General features: G+C 39.7%; 1 protein-coding gene across 1 annotated transcript in view; it reads right to left on the minus strand.

The window, feature by feature from the left end:
* The window catches only part of OTOG (otogelin), a 165,279-nt gene that overhangs the window by 94,726 nt on the left and 42,709 nt on the right, over nt 1-27,844 (minus strand). Inside the window, exons 16-23 of the mRNA XM_077820059.1 lie at nt 21,952-22,084; nt 20,782-20,959; nt 18,067-18,191; nt 16,522-16,734; nt 15,319-15,484; nt 13,305-13,379; nt 9,721-9,761; nt 8,003-8,156 (exon numbers count right to left, since the gene is read on the minus strand). Of these exons, the coding sequence (XP_077676185.1) occupies nt 8,003-8,156; nt 9,721-9,761; nt 13,305-13,379; nt 15,319-15,484; nt 16,522-16,734; nt 18,067-18,191; nt 20,782-20,959; nt 21,952-22,084 (1,085 nt within the window). The remainder of the gene's footprint in view (nt 1-8,002; nt 8,157-9,720; nt 9,762-13,304; nt 13,380-15,318; nt 15,485-16,521; nt 16,735-18,066; nt 18,192-20,781; nt 20,960-21,951; nt 22,085-27,844) is intronic.

The raw sequence follows: 27,844 nt of genomic DNA on the forward strand, positions 1-27,844 counted from the left end.
ACAACCAAGCAAAGAAGATGGAGTGATATTATGGACAATGCATTCTACAAACTATTGACTACACCTTCTCAATTGTGTTTGTGCATTGTCATCAGAAGCCCTGAGGTCCTCTTGATTCTTTTCAGGTTAAATACAATGAAATTAGTATGCAAGGTATATGGAAATTGTTTTATGGCTCTGGATAAGATTCACATGGAAATGTGAATTTGCTAGATTAATGTTATTAAGAATAAACACCTGTATAATGTAAATTATTGGATTTTCCCAGTTCATCTGTATTAATAATGATAAAGTTAAAATAACTTTTTAAAAAAATAGATGACCCTGTTATTCCTGCTCCTTGTTAATCTTTCCAATATGAAGTACTAGAAAATGGATAGTCAAAAAGGAACATACGGTGAGAATATCCTGATAGTCAATTCTCTGTCCTGGAAGACATGAGCACATGCTTATTTAAAATACTGAACTACCTACAAAGCGTTCCACAAAGCTCACCTGTAAGGAAGAGTGAAAGCTCTCTTTATAAAGGAATACATACCTATTTGTCTTCTTTTCATAGCATCAGAAGGTATCAGAAAACACAGCTGAGAGAATATCTTGGCTGTTCCCAGCTTTCATCTTGTTCAGTTTATAATAGTGGAGGTATGTTTGTCCTCTATTTAAATCTTTAAGTGCTGACAGCATCTGACATATTTAGTCAAGAATAAAACATTGAGAAGAAATATTTAATTGGCACAGGTATCTGGAATACCCAAGTCAAATGATTTGGGGTATGCAGCTTATCCATAAATCATCTACCCAATACTGCTTGGAACATGCATAAAATCCTGTTGGCTATACTGCACAGGTATATGGCAAAGTCATTCAGGTTTAGTGGAGAGGTTAGAAATTTCATGAGGTAGAGAAATTATGATCATGCCTCCTAATGAGTTTGGATCTACAGTCCCAAGTAAAATAACAGTGCCTCCTCTGACATGTTTACATGTTCAAACCAAAACAAACCAAACCAAAACAAAAAAAATCCCACACACTAAACTTCCCTTTGCTTTATCCCAAGGCCCCTCTATTAAGATATGGAAAAGGAGCTTCTTGGAAAAAGTGGAGATTCTCTTCACCTGAAGCTGTTTTCATTATCTTCCCCTTATTGTACCAGTTAAATCTGCATGTTATACACCAAGGTGCATAAGACTGATCATGACCCCATAATTCAGTGATGTTCATCCTTTTTGACCTAAGGGCCAAACATGTTATTTCAAAAAGATCAAGGAGCTACAAATCAATATTTTGATGCATATTTTCTCTCGTGTTCCACTCTCTTGCATTGCTTGAGCAGCACAAAAAGCAGAAAACATCTACAAGTCTATTGACAGGGATTCCCCCATGCTAAGGGAATCCTCAACAGCTGCAAAGGCAGAGTAGCCAGTTCCTCCGTTGCCCCACAGCTCACACTGGAGTGGGACATAGTGGGGGTGTGATGAGACATGCGAGGGATCAGGACAGGGGGCTGGAGCTCGCTGCATTGCTATTGCCATCTAGTGTATGGGTCCCACAACATTGTTTTCAGCTGGCACAACTTAGAGGAGTCCCCTCATTACTCTAATCTATGCTGTGTCAGGGAAGCAGGCAGCCATCATATTGTTGATTCTTGGCTTCTCCTCTGTTCTCCCTTCTCCCAGGCTGCCTTGGATAGCTGTGTGAGGGAGGGAAATCATCCTCTGTTAGATGCTTCCTTAGGCTTAGGCAGAGCCCTGGTGAGTCTCTATCTTGGCCCAATAGAGCACCAACAGCCAAGCAGGCAATGGACACGCCAGAGCTATTCATGAATTAAAGGGGAGGAGCATTTATGTAAAAATATGTACAACATGTTCAGAGAGAAACAGAATATATGCACTTGCACACAGAGCAAGGGGAAGCTTCCTTTCTGTTCCACAGATCTCTTATCAGTGATCTGGACTTCCCTTACATATTCTGTACATGGAGCTCCTATTTGCATGAGTGGAAATTCTGCCTGAGAAATGACTAAAGAATATACACAGTGTAGACTGGAAAGGAGACTTCTGCTCTTCTGAAGTCAGAATGCAGATATCCATACAGGTACTTTCTATTCAGTATCTTTAAGAAGGAATTGAGAATACTGAAGGAACACGCATCTCTCACTGAGAGAGGAGCAAAACTTACTGTAAAAGTAAAAATACAGTTTACCTTTAGTTAAGTCTGCTGTGTGCCATATGGGAAAATTAATAGGAAGATTAAACTATTGCTGTGTACAAAAAGCTGCTTTAGGGGAAAATGAAGGACTAAACTAGGTCAAGTTTCTATGCAAACTTTGGAATACAAAGGCTGTCTGTCTAAGAAAGGGGAAATAATTGCATGCAAAGCATGATGATGGCCTCTTTGTTGCATTAATATCATTAGCCAATTCCTGGGCATGCACACACACAAAAGTTGCCCTCTCATATTTTTTAAACTACTTAAAATAGGCACTGAAACTCCAGTTAATCCTCAGGTTTCATTCTGACAAAATCCGCTTATAAATAATTATTCATGCTTTAAGACCCATATCTCCTGCTCCCACTGAAGCTAAAGCCTTGATGCCAGAGGGAAAAAAGGGGAAGTTCTTTCAATAAACCAGATGATAACTTATCTAGTAGGCAACAGGAAGAAGAGGTTTCAAGTCATAATAAATGAGAGCTTCCCTTTTCCAGTGATGATTATGGATCTGGCCCATCCAATGCCTGTTCAAGTCAACGGAAAGCTTGCAGTGGATCAGGGTCAAAACTGTATTATGTTAAACTGGGACACTTAGGAGCTGAGGAGTACAGAAACACACTATTGCTTTCTGCCTCTATGTTCTGATTAAAGATCATATAATACTGTTGGGTTATACTGACTTATATCTATTCTTTAGCAGACAATTGGAGTTTTAGTTTGAAGAATCACAACTAATTGTGTTATGAACAGGACATTATTTTCCCTCTTGTGACGGAGCGCGGATGTACAGAAATATTCAAATAATCAGAGAGAGAGAGAGGAGAAAATCTTGATGTTAAAAATTCTGAGAAGATATTCGATCGTGAAAACTATGGATGAAATATAAAAGAAGCGGGACCTTAGTTTGCCAGTGAAGCACAAGGTATGGCAACATTACATAGACTATATTCCTGGAACAATTTTCCTCCCCAAGTCATATTTTTAAAAATGGGGAGAGAAGTATTATTTCATATTGTCCTAACAGTACAAAATTTCATATTGTCCTAAGAGTAACTGATGTAAACTGACTGAGATACTGAAAATATAGGTACTTTATACTATCAGATATCGTAAATCATTCTCTTATTTTATATGCATCTTAGATTTCATGTTGTACTATTCGATCAAGAGCTCTAACAGAATACTCTGAGCACAACAAAGAAAGAATCCTAGAACAAGTGATGTGAAGTTCTTGCCTGTCTGCTAGGATCTAAAATTATTTTTAAATATATTTCCAACTCTTCACCTACTGCATCAAGAGAGTCTGTGTGTTAGATGTAGCCAACTTTAATGTTTTGGCCAATTGTATTAGTGAAAAAACTGGAAACAGCTTCAATCTACAATATACTTGCTTTAAATAATTCCAGAACTTTTTTATACTAGGAAAGTTGCACCACTTTACTAAGTCAACTAAAGAATATCAATCTAGTTAAACTGATACAAACTCCTAATACAGACACATTTAAATTAATTTAACCCTTGTTTCAATCACGTCAGTTTTTAACAGTAAATTACCAAATTAATCTAAACCAATTTAAGTGAAACCTCACAAAGATGATATCATGGTTTGAGTAGAAGTAAATGTATGTCTTGGATCGTAATAGACGAGCCTTAAGAAAAATCCCCTTCCTTTCTAAAGTGACTTCAATTATGAACATCATATGTATGTAATATATGATCATTTTAGAAGAATATGTAAAAGAAGCCTCAGACATGATTGGCATGCAAATTGTCAGCAAGCAAACAACCCTATATAATTTGCACATAATAAAGACATATCTCCAATAATTCAGTTTGTGTGTAGCAATGATTGTTACTGGGATTACTGTTCATAATCACAAACCATGATACTTGAGATCACACTACTATTTCATCTTTAAATTTCATATATTTTATTAATTTTGTAAAGCAATACCCACACAAACACACGTAGCAAACACAAATCACAACAAATAAATGCCAGTGGGTAGATGAATAATGGCTTTATGAAAGAAACCAAACAGATGCAAGAAATTTTAACTAACTAACTAACTAACTAAATCAATCTGGTGTCATGTAAAATTCTATATACGTACTGTGAGAACCATAACACAACTCTGTATTCACATAAAAGAAGAGATGAGTGATACTGAATCAATTAACAGATTACCTCCTTAATGGAAGGTATTTAATATATCTCCCTTATTTTTTTAACCTTGTGACATCTCCTTTCTTTTTGCATAGTAACTTTTTCATATTTAATGATGATGATACAAACTACATTCAGACAAAGTATGCAGGAGCTTTGGGAGAAATCCTACCAATTATTTAGCATTAACTTGGTCTGTCAATACAGTAAAGGCTGACATAATTACCGTTGTCAGACTGGTAATATGTATGGATTCACTTAGTTCCTGGACTGACACAATATTAATATGTCATAAGACATTAATTTAGTTGTAAATTAAAAAGACAATTTATACTGATTCCTCCTTGGTGTCAGAGCTCTTCCTTAATTTTTTTGTTCAATAATCCCCTTGTTTGAAGGCTTTGAATTTTGTTTTTTTTTTCTTTTGTACATTTAAAAGATATATAATTCTCATCTATTTGCCTCCTTCGAGTTTTAACTGCACAGTGAGACTCAAGGTCTGTGTCACACATTTAACATTCATCTGCTCCCTCTACAAGGTCAGAAGAGGATGACTGATTTTTTACTAGTAATTACTCTAATTTATCCCCATGACATCTTGTCTCCTAACCTCTGCTCATTGCACTAAAGGAAACTCAATGTTCAGTGCATGGTTCAGTGTTCCAAAATGTCCCTACCAGTATGGAAAAAAATTACTCTGACCCCAAATGTAGTGATCAGTCTATATTTTGTACTTCTACTACTTCAGGGAAAGAATATTCCAAAAATTGATATTTCTCAGAAAAAAAAATAGTTCTAAATTTTGTGTATTTATCTTTAATTTTCAGGTGTGTGCATTTGTTCTCCTTATATTATTTAGGTAAACTAGATCTTCTCTGTATTCTATAAAATTAAGCTCATCTGGCTGTCATTGTATCTAAGACTGCATGTCTTTATATGGTCAGTAGGTCTTGTCTTAAATATATTGATAACTCATGTCTATAAATCTTTATTTTTTCATTTTTGATTTTTGACCAATATTTTTCTGCATCAACTTTAATTAACTGCTTGAATTTTTGGACTTTAGGAAACAACTGTTATGGAAAAGCTAATCAGGATTTCTAATTCAGCACTCTTATTTAAAATGTGGGAGTATTAGAAGAAGGAATTATAACATAAAATCATTTTGGGGGCTGGATTCAGACCAACATTCAATTTCATAGTTCAGAACAAATGTTCTGGCTCAGTTTGTATAAAGTGTAATGCAAATTTAAGAATGTTACATCAGTACTTCTCCCCAAAAATAAGAATATTAGAAACACTACTTTGTCTAATTCACAGAACAATATTCACTCTCCAGCTATCATGGTCAACTCCGCTGGGCACCAGTAGAGATACTGGGCCAAATTTTCAAAAGTGGCCTATAATTTGGGATACCCAACTTTACATGCTACAGCTTAGTATTCAGAATTGGTGATCATCCACTGCTCCAAATGACTTCATCTGGAAATATTTCTACATCTAGGGGAATACACCTGGGGCAGAACACAACTGCATCAACCAATCATTTTTAAAGCAAGTATAAAGATTCTTCCTGAACTCCACAGAAAACAATATTCCAACTGAAGCTCATGACAACCACAATCTATTATACTGATCTAGTTTTCATGTCTGATTCACTGAGGAAAGACAGCAGAATTAATGTCCTATCAGCTTTCATTTATGTTTACACTATGCGCCACTAAATCAAAGATGTTTCTCTGGCACAAAGAATGAAGGTAAAATCTCTCCTTAGCTTTTCTCCGCCAAAAAGAAAAAGGCCTCAACATGCTTAATTGTTGATGAGTCAAAGTTATTCTCATTCATCAGAATATAGAGTTTTGGGGGCAGAGGTGAAAGTAAGCCAGTACTCCCTGGTACGGCATACCGGCAAGAGCCCGGGCGCTGTACCGGGGCGGATCGGCTTCCCCAGGCGGCAATTTAAAGGTCCTGGGGCTCCCAGCAGCGGCTAGAGCCCCGGGACCTTTAAATTACCACCAGAGCCCTGCTGCCAGAGCCCTGGTAAAGCGGCAGTAGGGCTCGGGTGGCGATTTAAAGGGCCCGGGGCTCCTGTCGCAGCTACCGACCCAGGCCCTTTAAATAGCTGCCGCAGTGGCAGCAGGGCTCCGGGGACGATTTAAAGAGTCAGGGCTCGGGCGGAGATTTAAAGGGTCCGGGGCTCCGGCTGCCGTTACCACCCTGGGCCCTTTAAATAGCCGCCGGAGCCCCACCACTGTTACCCCAGGGCTCCGGCAGGCTCCGGGGATGATTTAAAGGACCCGGAGCAGTAGTGGCAACTGGAGCCCCAGACCCTTTAAATCGCCATCCGAGCCCTGTTGCTGGAGCCCCGGGGGTCCTGGTGGCAATTTAAAAGGCCCGGGGCTCCACTGCAATAGCTTGGGTGGTGATTTAAAGGGCCTGAGGCTCCCACTGCCACTACCCTCCGGAGCCCTTTAAATCGCCACCTGAGCCCCGCTGCTCGGAGCCCCGGGGGCTCCCAGCTGCCACTATATTTTCCACTGAATGCATCCGATGAAGTGAGCTGTAGCTCACGAAAGCTTATGCTCAAATAAGTTGGTTAGTCTCTAAGGTGCCACAAGTCCTCCTTTTCTTTTTACGGATACAGATGAATACAGCTGCTACTCTGAAACCTGGAAAAAAATACTGTGTGATTATGCATTTTCATTTTCGCCCCAACTAAGCCCCCCAAAACCTACTGTGGGGAAGGCAAAAAACAAACAAACAAACCACTTTACCTTGGCCAAAATCTTTCCCAGCTCCCCAGAAAAGGAGCAACCAGCACAGTGTCCACAGCAGATCCTGCCAAAACTCAGTATTCCACCATTTCCATGGGTGGGAGGGTGGCTGCTGCTCCTCTTAGTCCAAATAAAAAGAGAGCTTTTCCTGCACCAGTATGGGCCTGTGTAGTCGTGGTCTCCCTCTGCTGCCCTCCCCCCGCCCTGCCCCGCCCCCTGCCCCCTCTCCCCTCATCTTCCAGTCAGCTGGGGGAATGGATCAGCATCTCCAGACCTGATCTGCAGCAGAAAGTCACTCCCTAGCTTTCTAGCCCTTAAAGGGGCGCACACCTTTCCTAACAAGCCAGACAATGGTCCCCACTGCTTAATGTGTGGTGAGGTCATTTCAGGTATAGACAAGCCCTAATTCCCATTGAAAGATGATGGAATTTGGGCACCTAACTGCTAATCATGCCTCTGAAAATCTCCTCCTTTGTCTTTTATAACAGCTTTCCCTCGCACACCAATACACCATATTTGATGCCAAAACAGTTCAACACATTTGTTGGTGCAGTATCAGAAGAAGCCCTGGCTGTATTTGCAAACCCCTCTGGCCTCATCCTTATTATGAGGTATTAGAGATTTGACACCACCCGTCCATCTTAGGCCTCCAGAGGATCATGCCTTTTGTCTGGTGAGTCCTTAAGAACAGAACTTGCTCCCCGTTGACAACAAAAGTTCTCTAAGTAGTAACTGCTGTGTTTTTCACCACTATAAAAGCAACCCAAAGCAATAAGCTATTCAACTGTCACTACTGAGAGTACAGCCATCTTTGCAGGTGCAATGAAAGGCACGGGTACTTTGGACTTACCCTTGTGGACAAACACATCCTGAAAGACAAGGAAGATGTCCTGAGAAGGTGAGATTTAGCAGCTGATTCTCACAGGTTCTCTCTCTGCTAAACTCCATGTTAGCTTGTGGATTACTACAGTTAACATAAATCTGGCCCGCTGGGCAGTTGTGTACTGGAAAACAAAATATTGCGGACGTTCATCATTCCTGAAATTTCAGATTTGGTAGAAAGCTTTGAAAATTAATAAATGCTGATTTAAACTAGAGATTAATTTGACCAATCATGGGGGTGGGTTCATCTATAACTCCTGGTCAGACAATTAACCCCAAACAGACACTATGAATCTGATCCAGTTGGAAAAGAAGAAAAAAGATAAACGTATTCTAATGAACCTACTTGCTCATTACTGTGCACTGTTCCCTCCAAGTTTAACAACCAGCCCAGGGAAGGTTCCATAATCCCCCAAACACAGGAAAGGGCAGTACTACCTGGCTCAGGAGGGAGCCAGAGGCTGCATGTGAGCAGAAGCTGGGAGCTGGCTGTGGAGGGAATAGTGGATAGCAGGTAGCCTGAGAGCTGGATCTGAAGGACCTGACAGCTGGGCTGAGGTTCTCCTGTTGCTGGCAGGGGCCCAGTGGCAGTCAGAGCAAGAACACAGGGCTGTTGACTGCAGGCAAGTGATTGGTGCAGCCAGGTTACACAGCAGCCTTTTGCTTTGTATACCCCTAGACCGGCCTGTTCCTAGGCACTGGGTTGGGAACTGTTGGTTTTATCTCTTTTTTGTTTTAACCACTAAGGAAATCACACCTTGGGTATTTGCCTTGTTTATTCTGGCTGCCGTAGCAAAGGAATTCTCCATTATTTGAACTGTGCAAGTGTTTTGGGGAACTGAAGGATAGAGCCTGGAGAGCCTAGTGCTTGGAGCATCCACAGGGCTTGCTCTCAAACTCGGAGTGTGGTAGCAGACATCTAGGAGATTGCTGTACCCCCACACTACTTGCAGTGATACCCTGCAATGCCATCAGTAACCATATTCATCGGAGAGTCAAGGACCCACAGTTTCAAAAAAACCTGAAACATCCTGCACTTCACAGCAAGTTAAGCTTTTTTTTAATCTGAAATGCACAGGAACATTTTCACAAAGTCCAGCCCTTAGCCCCTCAGGATCTGCTAGTCAGAGTAAAGATACTATAACACAAGAAGCAATTGTTATTTATGTTTTCCTTTTACATATGCACCATACACAACATTATAATTCTTATGACATTTATACCACTCTGGGGAGAAAGTAAAAACTGATAGTACAGAAACAGCACTTAGCTAGAACTGTGAGGGGAACAAAATCTCAGTTTGTAAAAACATTGGAAATGTCCAGTTTTTCCAACATTTTGTCAGACAAATCTGGCCTACGTTTGCTCCATGTGAAGATCTGCTGTTTACATTACATAATAAACTTAGGTTGCATTATCAATCTGAAAACATTTTGCTATACTAAAATATTGATAAAAAGCATTTTCTCACAGATAGCCAGTAGTTTCAACAGAGTATCTATTGTTTTACTCTAACCCTACTTTTAGTTATACTATAGGTTAAATTTCTAATTTAAAGCTCCAGTCCTGCCAAGTGATGATTGTATGGACCTTTATGCCCTCACAGAGTCCCACAATAATCAATGAGACATCATGGAAGAAGCAGGGTCTGTCTTCTTCATGCCTTAATGCATCTTCTTCACTTACCAATGTTGTTCTCACAGCTCATCATTCCATCTTGGCAATGGCTGCAACAAAAAATATATGAAGCTGTAATTAAAACCAGAAAGGTCTCAAATATTACCCTTCATCTATATTTGAAAACAATGTGTAAAATGTTACTCAAAATAAAATTATATAAATATGTATGCACGAAGATAACCAATAAGGGAGTTTGTGGGTCTTGATCAGAAGGTTCTTAATGTATATCCAAGTTTCAGCCTATCTTGCTGCTTTTATATGTAATAAAAGAATAGAACAGTCCTTGTAATAAACAAACATTACATAATACAAATGCTAAGTTTAAAGAATAGAGCCCATGGAGAACTAACTCAAAAATATGATGACATTACTAGGTCGAGTCCTGTTCCAACTGATATCAATGGGAGTTTTATCACTGACTGCCACGGTAGCAAAAGCAGACCCTGTATGTGAAACTGTGTTACATGTATCTTACAGTAAACATTCAAATATGTAACTACAGTAAAAAAACAAAACAAAAAAAAACATATACACAGCTATAGCAAGCTATTCATTAGACTTCAACTCTGCGTAAGAGAAAGCCCCTTCTAAATAAACAAAGTAAACTATTAGTCTTTAGAAAAAAATCTTTTGGTTAACTATTGTAAATATTCAGTGGATTGATTTTTCTCTTTAGAAGCCCAAAAAGATGCTGAAGAGTGGACTGGCAAGTCAAATGGAAACCCAAATGACTCCAAAGATAGCTCAAAACAGTGTCAATTCAGTAAGATAAAATGCTGTGTTGTACAAAATAAAATCACTGGACTTCACTTCCCCAGTCCTGCCACCATAAGCTACTAAAGCAAAATTCAGTCATGGCTGAAACACAATGAAAAAGGAAAATAAATCACAGAAAAAATTAATAACCACAACTATTAATTGTTCCAGTCTCTCAGGCTGTGTATGTTCCTCTTTTTCCAAATGCAAGCAAAGCTCAGTTACAGCATCATAATGTTGCTGATATTTCTCAACTGCTCCTAACCTAGATCATTAAAGAAATGTCCAGCACACACAAGATCACCGGATCTTGTACTTACACCTCATTTTTATTATGACTCTTATGAAGAAAGGTTTCAATTAGAGTGTACTGGGAGAAGGAGGGGGGCTTACATGACAAGCTTTCAGCATCAGAAGGACTGGAGAAAAACACAACTCAATATATCCTTACTACTAAAAAAAGAAAAAAAAATCTAAGTCAGTATCTCCCACTGCTTTGAGTGTGCACACACCATCGGGAGAGATCATCTGACTAACTGGGGTGGTGCAGAACAGTCACCGTGAAAGCTTCTCCCACGCTATTGCGCTAATATGGTGGGGCTAAACAGGGGGAGGCGTGATTAGATTCATGCCTCTGCCAACAAAACAAGTGCAAAGAAAACCAATGAACTGCTTAAACCCAAAACATAATTGCAATAAACATTATGTAAAGCAGCACTGAACACTGGCACTTTCTGTACCTGTCTAATTCCAGCCAAAATAGTCTACTACTTTATAGAACAGTAGTAAATTGCATCAGATGAAGTGAGCTGTAGCTCACAAAAGCTTATGCTCAAATAAATTTGTTAGTCTCTAAGGTGCCACAAGTCCTCCTTTTCTAGTAGCAAATTAGATAGTGACTCAGTCACTGGGAAGAAAAGAATAGTGTTGGCTCTAATTCATATTCTGTTCTATACTGAAGGAGAATTTCAGCCAGTGAACTTTAGTACTATTCACTTATTCTTCTGTGACAGTTGTGGTCTCCCCAGTTCACCTCTGCTAGACAGCCAGTAAATAAAATATAAAAAATGCTTCTGTCTGTGCTACTGCTTATTTAATATTGTATTTGGAGCAACATATATTTTACACAACTATCCAAATGCACTAAAGGTGCAGGTTCTGTCTTATGGAGCTTGCAATCTAATTCAGAGAGAAAAATATGGAAAAACAATACAGGACAAAAATGGTGAGGGAGAGTGCTGTTGTGGGCGTGGGACTGCATCACAGTGGAAGTGGGGTTTTTTGAGGAGGTGGTTGAAAAAAAGATCGCTAGAGCACTTGGAAGAAAGTTAACAATAAGAGGCTGTTTCAAGCATGAAAGGAACTCAAGTCTAAAAGTGGAAGGAGACTAAGGGAACAATAGGACAAAGAGGATTGGATGAGCCTGAGAAAGACCCGAACCATTTTTAACAAGTATATAGCACTAGGCAAATACATTCTGTTACATGCTGCAGTTTTATTAGTGATCTCCCATATATACAGATATTATTACCCTAAAATGTCTCTTAAATCTGACTAGTTCCTCTAGACCCACTGTCCATATAGTAACTCATATGTAAGACAGTCTCTGTATCAATTGACCTGCATAAATCCATGTTAAAGTGTAGCCAGAGAAAAATCATGACTAACCAGAAGGTAAGCAAGATAATCTTACAACTGTCTAAGAGGTCTACTCACAATGTAGACCAGTGCAAAGTATTTTAAAATCCGCTATACATAGTCCAATATGCTACATTTCACAATATTCTTTTAGTTAAAACACAAGGGGCCACATAACTGATGTAACTCCACTGAAGTCAAGGAAGAGATGAATTTGGCCTTAGAATTTAAAACATTTCAGTCAGTGGATCTCAACCATCTGATAATTCCAGTATATGCACAGAGAGGGAAATCCTGTCCAAAATGCTTTCATAAAAGCAGGGCTGTGCACCCCTCCACTAAATTCTGTGCACTCCTTTCTTTTGCATGCACAATAGAACTGCCCTAGCTCTGTTGCCAGGGTACACTCCCCATGGGCAAGACAGTATTGGCCCCAAAGTGAAGACAGGCTTAATCAAAGAACAGTTTATATATTTATCTGGATCAGTGTACTTGTTGGTGCAAGAGTGCATGAGAAGGACTGGCATGTATTCACACTATACCACTGGGTTTTTGCCAATACTGATGCCTAGTCAGGTAAATGGGAAATCAGACTTTAAAGATTAACTGATGTGTTTTATTAACCAGCCAGACTTTTCCAGAGTCAAAGCAATCTCTTCTGCCAGCAAATAAAGGCAGTGAAAGTAAAATAGGATGTTCGATACAGGGGAAGGGGGTTGAAATTTGACTCATCCCCTAATTTAACTTTGCCAGGCTAAATTAATGGGTGAAAAGGATGTGTCTGGTAGCACTCAGATTAGTTTAACAAGTGCCTGGATTGGAGTTCTGCCTCCACAGCATTCCCCTGATCCCAGGGGGGTTCAACAAGGGTCTAAGTCCTGCCAGGTTGGAAGAGGAAAGCCAGGGAAGGGGTTGGGGATGCCAGGGAAGTCCTCAAGGTTCTCTGCACCATTAACTTGCATGCCTATCTCTTCAGTGTTGTGGAGCCCGCTTACAGGAGGCTCTGAGAGTAAGCACAGCAGAGAGAATTTCTAGAAGCATGCATTTCACAGGAACAGTGCTGTCCAAAGAGAGGCAGAAAGTCACGAACATTTTAAAGCTAGTTTACAGAATTCTCAATAAAAGATAAAACAGGATAGTGCGAATGACTTGACAGAGCACAGGGGAAAAAAACCCAAACAAGGGGCATGCCCTACCATTTGCCCAAAGAGGTGATAATATTTTCTCCGGGTGGATATTCAATTCCTTGAAAATAACAAGGGCACTCATTCCTACAGAGGAGAAAAACAAATAATTTTAATCATATGGGAACATGTACATCATGCATTAGAAGACAGACATAAGGAAGAAAAAAAACCTTCACATTAACCATTAATTACGGCCGTTCAAAAAGTTGATGATCTTATTCTGCATGGTGTATTGGTCTGGATCCTTAGCATGGTATTGTTACCATGAGGGCACTGAGATGTGTCTCCATGAAGGTAAGGTCAGCAGCTTTCTGACACTATCTATTGTGCAAAGGTCTAGTTCGTATAATAGACAGCAATAGGAAAGAAATCTGGAGCAGCTACTTCAGACAGTAATAGAGGAATGATAATAATCCATCACCATCACTTTAATATACTAGTTGTTTTTTTTAAAATCATAGTTTATACTCTAAAAAAGATTTTTTAAAGGTAAAGAAGCAAAGCAAATCTCTACAGCCTACGGCATGGAAAAGGGGGAACACAGCCACAGGGAATGCCATGAGAGTAGCAAACAAGGCCACCACTTTTCCTTCCATTTAAAATCTGTACAGCTGATTGGGATGTATGGAAAGAGATGGAGCATGGGGGAGAGACATTCTACACTGCATGTTCCCTCTCCTAACTCCATGTTCATCAGGAATTAGTTAATAATGTATTAAGTGAAATTAAGAATCCCCTTAGTTCTGTGTGACTTCCATCAGAAGACAGACTCTAGGGTTCCCCTGTGGTCATTGTTTGTTGGTGAAAGAACTAGAAGGCATGGAAGGTAAGACTCTCTACGCATCGAGAGATCCATGAAAACCTAAGACTGCAATCATGTAAATTCCTGGCTTTCATTTGTTTTTTATGGTCCTGATTCCCAACCTCTGAATGTTCTATATCTCTACTGGTCCCACAGTAGAGAAGCGTGAATATTGCACCAGCTCTCAGAAGCCACCTGGATTATTTTATTCTACTCCATAGGTGAAATCCTGACTCTACTGACATCAATGGGAGTTTTGCCATTGACTTTAATGGGGCTAGTATTTTACCCCATATGCTTTTTTATGCTGAAAGAAATATATGGCAGTATGATCCCAGCTGCATCAGTGTAAAACACAAGTAACTCATTTGAAGTCAAGGAAGTTATTCCAAATTTACACCAGTGTAATTGAGGATCTGGTTCAGTGTCACCAAGTATTGTCAGCAGTCATTTATTTAGAAGATTAAAAGAATTCATTCTAATGTTTGTAGAAGTGGATGTGGTCTCAGGACTGAAAATGCACAATTTTGGTAAAGCTGATAGATAAAAACAGGGCACAGCATGGCATTGCTTATCTATCTATCTAGGTTTCATACTGATGCCCATCACCATAGTATATGAGTGCTTTCCATATAAAATCAATAGCACTAGCAAAGTCCCTACCCTTTTTACCTCTCCAATATTCAAAAACAGCTAGCATGTAAAGACTGATCATCATCAATACCACGTTATAAGACCTGGAGCTTTACAATTTTAGCTTTCATGGGGACTGTCTGCTCTGCAGGGGGAACTCTATTGAATAACAAAAAGGTCCATAAATAAGGCACTCCTTTCCTGCAGGACAGGTGAAATGTTAAGGCACCAGAACTGTATGTGGAATTCATTGATAAAGCAATGATGAAATTCAGTGGATACTATAATAAAAACTGTCTTTTGAAAGAACATCTTTATCTCTGCTTTTTGCACTGCTAAGAATTGGCCTTTCAAAACAGCACACCAAATTGTGTAAGGTGAGTTTAAGAATCAAAGGATTGCAAGTTTCCTGATTAACATGATTCTGTGTGATACTAAAAGCCTGCCAGATCTAGGGGAGATGTATATTGTTCTACAGAATACACAAAGCACTCATAGTTTCTAAACTCTCTCTTGGATTTGAAAATATAAATGTACACATTTAAAGTGGTACTTAGACTCACTGTCAACGCTGCAAGTTATACCTACCTCTGTACACATCTTTCAGTCTTGCTGTTCAAATACATTCCAAGAGGACAAGCACAACCTTCAACACAATCACCGCTGCATGTCTCTGGCATAGAAAATGTTTGGCAAGTTTGGCCACAGGTAGATACACAGGTACTGTACTCCTTTGTGTCCTCACATGAAAGAGCTATCCAAATGAAATAGATCTCTCTAATTACAGTGCAAGAGATTCAAGTACACTCCAATCTCATAAGTCGTTTTTAGGGCAACACGTTTTCTGATAAAACATCATTATTTCTTGGATCCCAGTTACATTAGAATTGCTATTATAACACCAAGGGATATAAATTACACAGATTTAAAACCAGTGTCAATTCAATGAAATCAGTGCAGTTAATCCAGATTTACACTGGTGTAACTGAGACCAGACTCTGGCCTTTTGTCTTTATAACTCTCAACATGCGTGGCTCTCAAGTGAGTGCTTTGAACAGTGCACAACATCTTAAACAAAAACACAATGAAGCAACTGATTAAGATGTTGGTGCTTTACAGCTGTTGAATCACACAGTCTGAAATTTTGTTTGCAAAGTCAAGAACACATGCAGTCTAGTGTAGTTCCACTAACTGAGGGATCGACCACAACTGCCACGTATCAATGGGGGAAAAAAGAGACTCAGGTTCTTGAAGAATTGTTGGAGGATTTCAAATCTTTCAAATGTGGATTTCCGCTACCTTACCTTAGCTATGATATCAACACCTTAATTCATCAATGATCTAGTTTAAAAAATCCACAGAGCCCTACTCTGATTAGAGAGAACCAGAAGCTATTTATCCATCCCATGAACTGCACCAATACAGACATTTGGGATGAGATATTCAAAGTAGTCTAGGAGATTTAGACACACAAAAATAGTGGAAGATGTGTCTTCCCTAGCCTGTTTTGAAAACAATTCAGCCTTGATTCTCAGATAAGAGAATTATATGTTATGATGTGTGAGTGAGAGAACAGAGAAAGAGCTATTAGAAATGACCTTCTGATAAATTACAGCATTTATTCTGATTTGGTGAGAAAAGGAACCTCATCCTAGTACTGTGTATAAAAAGAATGGACTATAATTCATTGGTCCCATATATGGAATAGGCAACATCCCATTTAGTTTGTTCACCACCATGCATAAAACCTATGACATTAAGTTATTAGACCTCAACTGAAAGACAACTTACCACAGTCTGGGATGCTAGACCTAAAATCTATTATCACTCCATGTCTTCGGCATTGATGAGCATAATTGGCTAAAGCAGAGCACAAACAAATCTGGCCACATTTGCAGGTGTCCCTTCTGCACTGCTCAAAATAGGAAATAGGACTCAGATAGGTGTGGCAAGGAGCAAAGAGTTCTTTTGTAACGATGCTACAAGCTTCTGCTGCATAAGAGGCTGTTAAGGTAATACATTAAAACAAACATATTTTAGCTCCAAAACTATTAACACTTGGTAGAGTTCTTAGAGGAGGAAGTAGTACTGTTTATTGAAGCTGACCATAGCAAGAGATTTATGAACATATTTTACTCTATAGTAGATCTGTATGTGTAACTTCCATTGCTATCAATAGAAATTGCACTGATGGCTGGAGAAGCAGTCAGGCCCAGCTCCGTAAAGGGATTTAGGCATTGTGATGCTAAGCCTAGAAAAACACAGTAATAACACTGCGATCCACAAAGCCAAACTAGCCAATGGAAGATGCCGATGAGAGAGATGTGTCCTAAGCCCTGCCCCTCTCACAGAGATAGGCACTAAGTCCAGGCTGTAGGGAGATGGCTATTTCTGCTAGTCATCCACAAAAGGGAACCCCTCTCCTAGAGTCAAGCAGCTTACACACTCAAGTCATTTCTTGTGAGAATGCGTTAGGCACCTGCCTCACTCCACATCAAATGATAGGAGAAGGAGAAGGTGGTAGTGGTATCTGCCTAACACCACACAAAATGGGTGGTGGTGATGGTACCCAGTTTAGAACTTTTAACCCAGTGGTTAGAGCACTCACCTGGGAGGTGGGAGACCCAGGTCCCCCCTTCTGCCTGAAGCATGGAAAGGATTTGAACAGCAGCTTCCCACCACTGAGGAGTCTGCTGTAACCACTGAGCTACAGGATATTCTGGTGTTGAAGCTATTCTGCTTTGGATAAACAATTAGATAGTCATTGGAGATGGGGAACTGGACCCTGGCTTTGCCACCTCCCAGATGAGAGCTCTTACCACTGTGCTACAAGTTATAGGGTCGGCATCACCACCACAACCATTTTGAATGGGACTCAATCCAGCAGGCAGTCTCTAAGCACACCTACTGGATCAGCCCCTGCAGGTGAGTTAGGTGGACAAATGTTTTTTCTCCTGCAATTTGTGAATTGCTTTGGGCCGTAGGTATGAGAGAGGTACCTGGTGGCCTAGAGTAAGGCAGCAGTGCACATGCCCAGAAGCAGAAACACAGGTGCCTACAGGATTAGACAATAGCCAAGCAGGAGTTCTGTGGATCACAGTGGAGCCCAAAACTGGGACTTAGACACCTAAGAACCTTTCCGGATCTGGGCCTTGTGGGCATGTCTATACTGCATCTGGGACCAAGACTCCCAGCCTGGATCCACGCACTTGTGCTAGTGGGGCTCGTACTAGTGCACTAAAAAGAGTTGTTTAGCTGTTGTGGCTCGGGCTCAGAGATACAGCAGGATGAAACATTTTGGTGTCAAATCAATAATGATTGATCTTTACTGCTCACCTGCCTGTAAGTGAATATCACATGGGTCCATTGGTGAATGGTCATACCCAGGGGCACATGCCGATGAAGTTTTCCAGGAGTTTCCAAACAGCTGTGGGGTGCTTTCAGGTACTCCTACTGGAGATCTTTTGCAAGACAAAGGTCAGTCACTGACAACATCACAAATTTACAACATGACTGCTCAACTGCATCACATCCTGCAATGAAGTTGGTCAGCATCCCTGTCTCACTGCATTCTTGGGCAGTGCTCCAACAGGAGGGTATGTCTACACAGCAGTTAAACACCCACGGCTGGCCTGTGTCAGCAGACTCAGGCTCAAGGGGCTCAGATTGAGGGGCAATAAAAGTGCAATGTTGGCATGGATCCCAGAGTCCGGGCTCCAGCCCGACCCAAAATGTCTATGCTGCAATTTTACAGCCCTGCAGCCCGAGCCCTGTGAGCCTGAGCCTGCTGACGCTGGCCAGCCACAGGTGTTAAATTGCTGTGTAGAAATACCCTGTGCTTTTCCTGCTCACTCCTCTGTCCTTCCTCTGGTAAAAATAGTACCTTTTCCATTCCACTCCTTCCTCATCTTTCCCCTACCTAGAATCCTCTGTCTGCTCCTGGCCATCTCCCCTGCCAGGACTCTCTCTGGTCCCTGGAAGAAAAAGGGAAGGGGCGGAGAAGCAAGCGGCCCAGAGATGTGACAGAAGGAGCAGCTGAGTGTTGCTTGGCCCCAGAAAAAACAGCAGAGGTGCAGCAGCAGCTGCAAGGTATAAAGGAGTCAGCCAGCAGTAACTAGAATTGCATTTATTTCATATATATGTGAGGGGGACCTTTTGTGTATTGTGGGGACAGGGGAGTTGCATTAATGCTGGAGCAGTGTGTGGGAGGATTGTATTAACTGGGGTGGGGACATGCAGCATTTTTTGTGGAAAAGCCACAATAATGGAGTAGGCGGCATCCTCTGTAGAGAGGGAGGCTGCATTCATTCATTTTGGGGGTAGTCTGGGCCAGGACCCCACTGCCATAGCCATGCATACACCCGCTCTCACTTGAGCTTCACCTCTGTATGATACCTGTATATTTTGTTGGACGAATGGTTTTTAAGGAGCTTTTATCACTGTGTAAAGCAAATCAACCAGGTTTGTAATCTGTTACAGGTTAATTGGGGATGGGCAGGAGGTTGTGGGTACATCTATGCTGCAATAAAAACTCCACAGCACCAAGCCTCAGAGCCTGGCTCAACTGTCTCAGGCTCACAGGGATCAGGCTGCTGGGTTAAAAATTGCAGTGTAGACATTCGGGCTTCGGCTGGAGCCCAGGCTCGAAGACCCACCCACTTTGCCGGGATTCAGAGCCCAGGATCCAGCCCAAGCCCCTACACAGCAACTTTTAGTCCCATGGCTAGAGCACCGCAAGCCGAAGTCAGCTGACCCGGGCCAGCCATGGCCGTGTCACAGGTCTTTTATTGCGATGTAGATGTACCCTAAGAGATTGCATAACCAGATCATGTGCTTCACACAGTGAGAAAAGACCCTTAAAAACCATTATAATTTGTCAATTATGGCATTCGATCTCAATTATGGTTTTTTACTTAAACACTGTAATCTGCCAGTTATGGTGCAGCTGTCACATTTCAGCCATTTGTCACCCATTTGGATGGCTTGTGTTACAGATGGGCAGGTTTGGAGATTGAGAGGTGTGTTGCAAACATCTGATGATTGTGAATTAAACTTTTAAGAATGTAAGAATATTGTGGCATCTTGTAAATACCGTTGGCAAATTTATGGCACATCCCAGTGTGATCTAGGCAGTGTTACCTGATGATTCTTTGTATCTTTAAAATAAAAAGTAGAGCTAGTTGGAGGGAAAAAATAGTTCTAAAACTTTTCAAAGAAATTAGGGACATTTTTGTGTAAAAATGTTCCTATTTTTTTACTAGCTTTAACAAAAAGTATTCAGTTTAATTTAAAAATTATCACTTCTTTTCTTTCCTTCTGACAGGTCAAAGGAACGTCCCCTCCTGCTCTAAATGAGCTCAACTCCTTTCTGCTCTGTTAACTCCTCTTTATCCTTTTTCATTCCTTTCCACTTTACTTTCTCCCTTCTTTATAGTTGACTATTTCTTCATCCTGAAGCCACTTCACTGTGCTGGGTCTGCAAGACTGCACACAGACTTCAGGGCAAAACGGACCAGATTTAATATGTTTCACTGGAGTGCTCATGCAGCTCTAACTGTGTTCCAATGCATTCACAACAAAGTGAAGCTCAAACAACAGGCAAATTCATTTTGAAATCTACTGCTGCGCTGCAAGACTCAGCACAATGGGAACTCTGTTGGAGAAAGGAGATTAGAATAGTAGTGGAGACTAGGATCTGGAAAGAGATAAGGAAAGGCTTGCGAGGAAGCAGAAAGTCCTTCAGGAAGGAGACATTTTCAGGCACAAATCTCCAAATAAACTAGGTCTGGGAGCTACTAGAACTTGTTTATATTCTAGTGTATTTTTATATGATTATTTTCATTTAAAAAAAGACATCAACATCAATGAGGTTTATATTGTCTTAAAGGTTTCCCCTTCTAGCAAATCAAAACCAACTTCTCAGTTCCAGCATTCTGAGGGAGAGAAGGGGGAAATATGAAGTCAAACTCTTGGTATCTGTCCAAGAATCTTCAGCATGCATATTTTCTATACCACTCTACATATATGAAAAAAGACAGTAGTCATTCATACAAAAAGTCATCCTGAATGTTCCCATTGAAGGTTCCACAAAGACCCACAGTATCATCCTTCCATCGGTCATCAACTTGAAGATAGAGCCTTAGCCCCTGCCTGTCATACAGTATCTGTAGTCCAGTGTTGGTCTTTACTTGCAAAAACACAGAGGAGAGCTTCCTGATTTCAAAAGAATCTGGTTGGGAGGGGAAGGAGAAAAAAGGTAAGTTGAAAGAAAATGGTTAAGAACCTTGTTCTAATTTCAATACTTTTTATTTTATGTCAGTTACATTTTCCATATTCTGAACCCCCAAAAAAGCAACAGTGATATATCACAGGAGAATAGGACGTATTTTACTGTCTCATAAGGCAAACTAAATGTTTGATACATTCTCTCAAGTTGTGTAAAAACACATCAAAGGATCACTGCAACTTCATAAAGAGTAAGTAGAATCAAATAGTTTTAAAAACACAATTCTTTCAGATAATCAGCTGTAGGCAGGTGACATCATCATGCTGGTGGCAATGTACTGCATGAAGCACAGACATTTTGGACAGTTCTCACAGAGCCTGATCCTGCAAGATGCCAAGTGCCCTTAAGCTCTCACTGAAGTCAACACAGATCCTTGCAGGATGGGGCTATGGTTTAATATGCAAAATACTTGACTCTCCCAACGATGGTATATTAAAAATGCACTGGGTTGAGGCAAGAAAATACAAAACCCAAACTTAAGGCAGAACTCCTCTGGTGGATCTCAGGTGGATCTCAACACCAATATGCTACGTAAGTAGAGCAAGAAGAACTCCCACTGACATTGCTGTGAGTTCTGTATGAGTAATGAGAGGAGAAAAGTCAGAGTCAAGACATACAATGACGATTGGAGAAAATTTTGCTTTTAGGACAGAACTAAAGGAACTTGTAGTCTGAGTGATAGACTATGGGCCTGTCAAAGGTACAATTCACTTTATCTTCATGTAAGAGGCTTTTGGCATAATACTAATACTGAATATTTTTGTCATCAAGGCATTAAATACCACTGCAGTTAGTTAGTGAAACACCAGTTGGTGCCATCCTATGGGGAATTAGCAATGTGTCAATGGCAACAACATAATTCATACACACGGTTTTTAAAATACGGCTTTGGTACTTGATACGCATTATTTACTTATGTATTTATTATTCCTTACCATCTGAATAGGGCAGGCTAATTTTGTACTGATCATATATCAAAACATCTCCTGAATGAGTCAGAGTCACTTGCCTCTTGGGATCCTGATTAAGAATAAGATTGACTGATTGGATACATGATCCATCTTGGTTCTGCAAATAGGAGTAATAGAAACATTTTAAGTTGGGTTAAATGTGAAAGCAGAAGAATGGAGAGGGGGAATCTGTAAATAATTTTCAATTGTATCTTGCCTCTTTAGAAAAATGTATTTGTAAAATATGTGGTTTCGAAGTTCAATTTAAAACAAAGTTAATATTGAGATATTTAAATATAGATGTTTGAATACACTTGTAACATATTAGACAAATACAGCTTAAAGTAAGAGATATAAAAACAAATACAGCAAAATCTTTTTATAGGGCCTGATACAAAGCCCTATGCAATCAATGGGACATTATATTAACTTCAGTAGGCTTTGGATCAGGCTCATTTATTTCCAGAAAAACTTTACTGAAAGTTGATGCTTGTAAACAAAATTACATTCTGCACATTATAATGCAAAGAAACAATATGAGTCAGTCATTCCATTTAAATGGAAATGGGTTTTTGCCATATCTAAGTTATTTCTAAACATTTTAAACCTAGAATGCTTTTGAAAGCAATAGCAATATATGATGTATATAAAAAGAGGATCCATGGCATACATGATTTTAAAGTATATTTGGGCTCATTTTTTCCCAGGCAAGAGATCTGAAATCCACTGGCCTAACCTATTTGCCATGTCTTACAAGCAGTCCTTTTATCTAGCTGATTAAAGCTCATCTCAGAACCACGCTGCAGACTCACTGGCAACAGGGCTTTGATGACACGTGCCTGCTGTGCCACTTTATCCAACCACATACTGATTGAACGAAAACAGTGATAGGAATGACACAGCCAGGACTACATATAGGAGGATACTTGGGAGTTGTATTGGTTCTCTATGGACACTAGCTAAATCTTACACCACAGGAAGGAACAAAATCATTCTAAAACAATCTATCGACCCCTGGTAGTTCCTTGCACTCAGGTCAGTGACACACAGTGATCAATGGTATAAAAGATCTAAATAATCAGACTTTGTATTGTAAGTGATCACCAGGATTCTGCAGCAGAAACCTGATTCAGAGAATTGTGTTAAATCTAATCTAGGAATAGGAACATGCCATGTGCCATACATGGTAAAACCAACTAACACTGTTCAAAAGTTCATAAATTGAATACTTGAATTGCAGTAAACTAAGAGCTCTGAAATTGAAAGACCAATAATTATGCAATGAAAATGTTGCACAAATAATTTCAAATAACTAATAAATATGACTACATTGTAGGCAGCTCATGAATACTTTGTGAACAGAAAAAGAGGCAAAATTTATCAAGTAAATTATTTACTGAATATTATTCTCACAATTCTATTGTGCAATTTTGTAACAGGTTGGGTTTTATTAAAAATCAATGTTTGATTTTGTCACATGTTTTTCAGGGTTTCTAGTAAGCTTCTTTTGGAGCTGTAGTATGCATGGATAGTCAGAAAACTTTTCCCAGGCCTGCAGCCTTTCATTTTGGACTTCGAAATATGTGCTTTTGGCATAAAAATTGTCAAATGGAGACAGTTCTATGCTCCTGCAGTGTACACCTGTGGCTTGTTAGTAATGGCCTTTGCAGTGTGAAAGATTCCCATGATCCAAGCTAGACATGCAAAACCTACCTGGCCCACATTTTGTAAATTTGCACAAAGAAACATAGCCAGATAAAGAAACTAGATGGTGTAAGAAAAAACCTAAAGCAAGTAGTGAAACCACTTGGTACCTCAATCAAGTATTGAGCACTTAATATTCCAGCATGTTTTATATTACAGTAGAGTGAACTACCACTAGATACTACACCAAACAGGTGGAAGGCAGTATGAGTTCAAGATGCATTGAACACTGAATTTTTCCAATGTATCACAGTTACAGACACATGTGCTAAATAACCTGGCAACTATCCACACAGATGATTCAATAGCTATCAGAGTCTCCAGACAAGTACCTCTGTCTTTGTGAGTAGCTGAACCCATTTAGCCTCCCATTCAAAGAAATAGCACTGGGAAAGGGGAAAGAAATGCTTGATAAGTCAAATAGAACTAACAGACTTTACTTGTTAGAATAACATTCAGCAACTGGTACTTTTGTAATCAGATAAAACCCTAGAAAATGTACGGTAGGGGCCAATCCTGCACTGGAAGTGAAATGGAACAGATGACCTGCAATGGCTTTTCCATCTTTCAATTGTGGTAACAAAGTTGTTTATTACATTTTTAAGTACATATCTGAGCAGCATAGGAACCAGACTGTGAAGCAGGGTCACAACTTGGTTTTTGCTGTTTCTTTGCTTCAGAATGGGAGTAATCTGTATCAGGCCTTTTGCCAGCAGAGATTATTTCACTTTCTGCACTGGCTCCAGTGAAAAGGCTGGGATGTTTTGGGACCAGCAGAGCGGAGATTTTGCCCATTCCCCATCACCTACCCAGGAAGGGAAGTTGCAGCCCACAGGTGCTGCTCTCCTCCAGTACAAACTCTGACAATGCAAGTAACCCACTCAGGAGAGTAAGTGGACTCTTTGCACCCTCTTACTCTCTTATGCAGGCAAGCAGTAGGACTCACTGACTCCAAAGTAACCTGGTCTATCATGTTTGTTCAGTTTTTTTCTTAATATATTATTATGTATGTATTTTCATAAACATTTCATCTTCTACAACAGAACACAAAGCCAAAGAGAGATGTTTGAAACCTTTACCTTTGGCCTTAGGTTCATGTAACTTGATTAAACTTCAAGTGTTGAAGATGCAGCACAAGCATGATGATGCAACAGAAATCTGGCAAACCATATTAAAAATCTTCAGTGTGAGGCAGGCATTGCAGCAAGAGCTGGTGAAAGTGTCTCACTTGAAGTGGTTATAAGAGACTGTAGGAAGGCAAGAGAAATATCCCTCTGTCACCAGGGTGGGAGTTTGAGACACGGCTGGTGGATCAACCACTGACCACATCATCCCACAGATCACTACATGCAGAGGGGAATCACAAAGGCTGTGGGGGATACTCCAACCCAGAAGCTAGAGTGGCAGCCATAGAGAAGCTCTCCAGTTTCTCTATCACTAGGGTAAGAAGGATTCTGTCCCACCAACACTTCCTACACATCGTCCATGGAGAAACCCAGCATCCAACCCAGCTACTCAGGCTGGGCACAGGAAAAGGATTTGGGTCAATCTGCAAGCAAAAAGTGAGTATACACATAACACTTTAAGTGCTGGCTTATAGCAGATCATGGCCCAATCAAACTTGAAATTCAGTGCAGATGTAGAAGCAAATCTGATGACCTCCATAAAACCACTGAGAGGTTGAAAGACAAACTGAAAACCACTGAGAAGAGGTTGCTTTCAAGACATACCTGTGACTAAGCAAATGAAATCAAGAGTATGTAGGCTGAATAGTACATAGTATTTTGTTGTTCATAGAAAGTTCTATGGTACTGTCCGATTCATTTAAGGTTTTTGCGATACTTGACTCTATGCTTTCTTTCACATATAGTGCCACTTCCCCACAATTGCAACCTACTTTGCCATTCCTACATATTTTGTACCCTGGCATTACCATGTCCCGCTGATTATGATTGTTCCACCAAGTTTCTGTGATGCCTATTACATCAATATCTTCATTTAATACGAGGCACTCAAGTTCACCCATCTTAGTATTTAGACGTCTTGCATTTGTACACAAGCACTTATAACTTTTGTCAATATTTAGCTGTCTGTCGTCATGTAATGTAATTGACTCATTTTCATTTGATTAGCTCATGAAAAAGCTTATTAACAAAACATGAACAGATGCTGAAAAGATTATTATAACGTTTCAGTCATGAACCAAGGACCCTATTGTGCTAAGCATTGTACAAACACAGAAATAATTACAACAAATCTAAGGAGCCAATGATATCAGAAATAGTGCCTGAAAACCAGTGCAGAAAAGAAAGCTTGCCTAGACATCATTTAAATGGACAGAACTATTTGCAAAGTTTGTTGCAACTATTATTCCACCAAGCACACATCAAGTGCTACAATAATGCACATGGAATTCATATTTTCTAGACATGCAATCCAGACAACGTTCATTGCAGACATGATTCAGCAAATGAACTTAAAATATTCACATCAGTGCCTAGGTTAGACATGTCACCCCCAGTCCACTGTTTCCTCTGACAAATAGCAAGGCAGAAGTCAGGGTACTGAATGTTAAGAGGTTACTAGAAAAAGCAACTGCCAGTAACTCACATCCATAATTTGTTTTATGGGGTCATGCAGCACCATTAAAGTGTAGATTTGCAACAGATTCATATGGAACACCAATTGCATTCAAGGACTTCCTTGTACCACTAAAAAGCACCAGCAGTGGTATTTTACCTAAAAGAGGCAGTTAAAAAAAACACAACTGCTGAAATATTTTTTCAGATCTACCAACTATTTGGATTACTGATAGAGACATATACTGAACACATATCTGTACACACAAAAACATGCCTCTTCACAAGCAAATTAAATACCTGTGCATGTAAAGGATGATTTTCCACACACAGTTCAGTATTTGTATTATGTTATTGCAAAGCCTGACTGGCTTCTTCATGCCCTCTTGTTTATAAAAGTGACTCTCATCCAGTCAAGAAACTGAAACAATACCGTATTGCTTATGTAACTAATCAACTAACCAACATGGCTAGAATACCAAATATCAAGTATTGAATTATCATAGCTAATTGTTTGTGACCTATCCAGAATTTACAAATAATAGCAAAAACTTTATCAAGTTATTTCAAACACAAAAATTGAGGAAATAATGATCTGGTCTCAACCAGCAGAAAAAGAGGCTCAATTCATCGAATAACGATTTGCTGTATATTATTTGTTCAGCTGTAAATGTGTAACCTAACATATGTATCATCTTCTTAGAATCCAACCTGCAGCTAGATCCTAGCACCCATGTGGAGCCCCAGTGACTTCAATAGAATTCTGCATGGGTACTGGGCCCACCCATACAGAGCTCATTGCAGGGGCCATGATTTGTAAACAGAACAATGAGAGTAATTTGAAAACAATATGTTTTAAACATTCTTCCTTAAAAGATGGAGCTATGTAATGTGCTGCAGAAAACTACTGGTGGAAAGAAATGAATGGGATATTCGTACTAGTGCAGTACTGGTAAGCATGTTTAAATGATAGTTAAAATAGATGCAGTGAAAGCAGTCTCTCCCTTTTAAATTATACTTACTTGGCCTTTCAAAATTCCATCTTCCTACTTTTAAACTTCTATTTTTATTAAAACAAGTTAAATTCATTTCATGACTGAGTTATTTAACTTCTTCTTTTATAAAGAGGTTCAGAATGGGCTCAGTTTTGTAGGAACCCATTTTTAAGCCAATATAAATGGTGTGCACTAGATACAAAGTTTTTCAATAGCATGGTCATGGTGCCAGCATTAAAAATTAATATTATTCATGTTGACTTATTGACAATATTCACTGAATTAATAAAAATGTATTCAATAATTTTTATGTTAAGATCATGTCATTTCATGATTTTGTGTTATTTACTCCTGTACATAACACAAGAACCCAGGGTTACCCAATGAAATTAACAGGCATCAGGTTTAAAGCAAACAAAAGGAAATACTTCTTTACACACTGCACAGCCAACCTACAGAACTCATTGCCAGGGGATATTGTGAAAGCCAAAAGTATAACTGGATTCAAAAAAAGAATTAGTTAAGTGCATGGAGGATAGGCCCATCAATCACTATTACCCAAGATCAGTGGTGGGCAACATTCAGCCTGTCAAGATAATC

This window comes from Eretmochelys imbricata, chromosome 6 (genome assembly GCF_965152235.1).
Source record: "Eretmochelys imbricata isolate rEreImb1 chromosome 6, rEreImb1.hap1, whole genome shotgun sequence".
NCBI classification, from domain to species: Eukaryota; Metazoa; Chordata; order Testudines; family Cheloniidae; genus Eretmochelys; species Eretmochelys imbricata.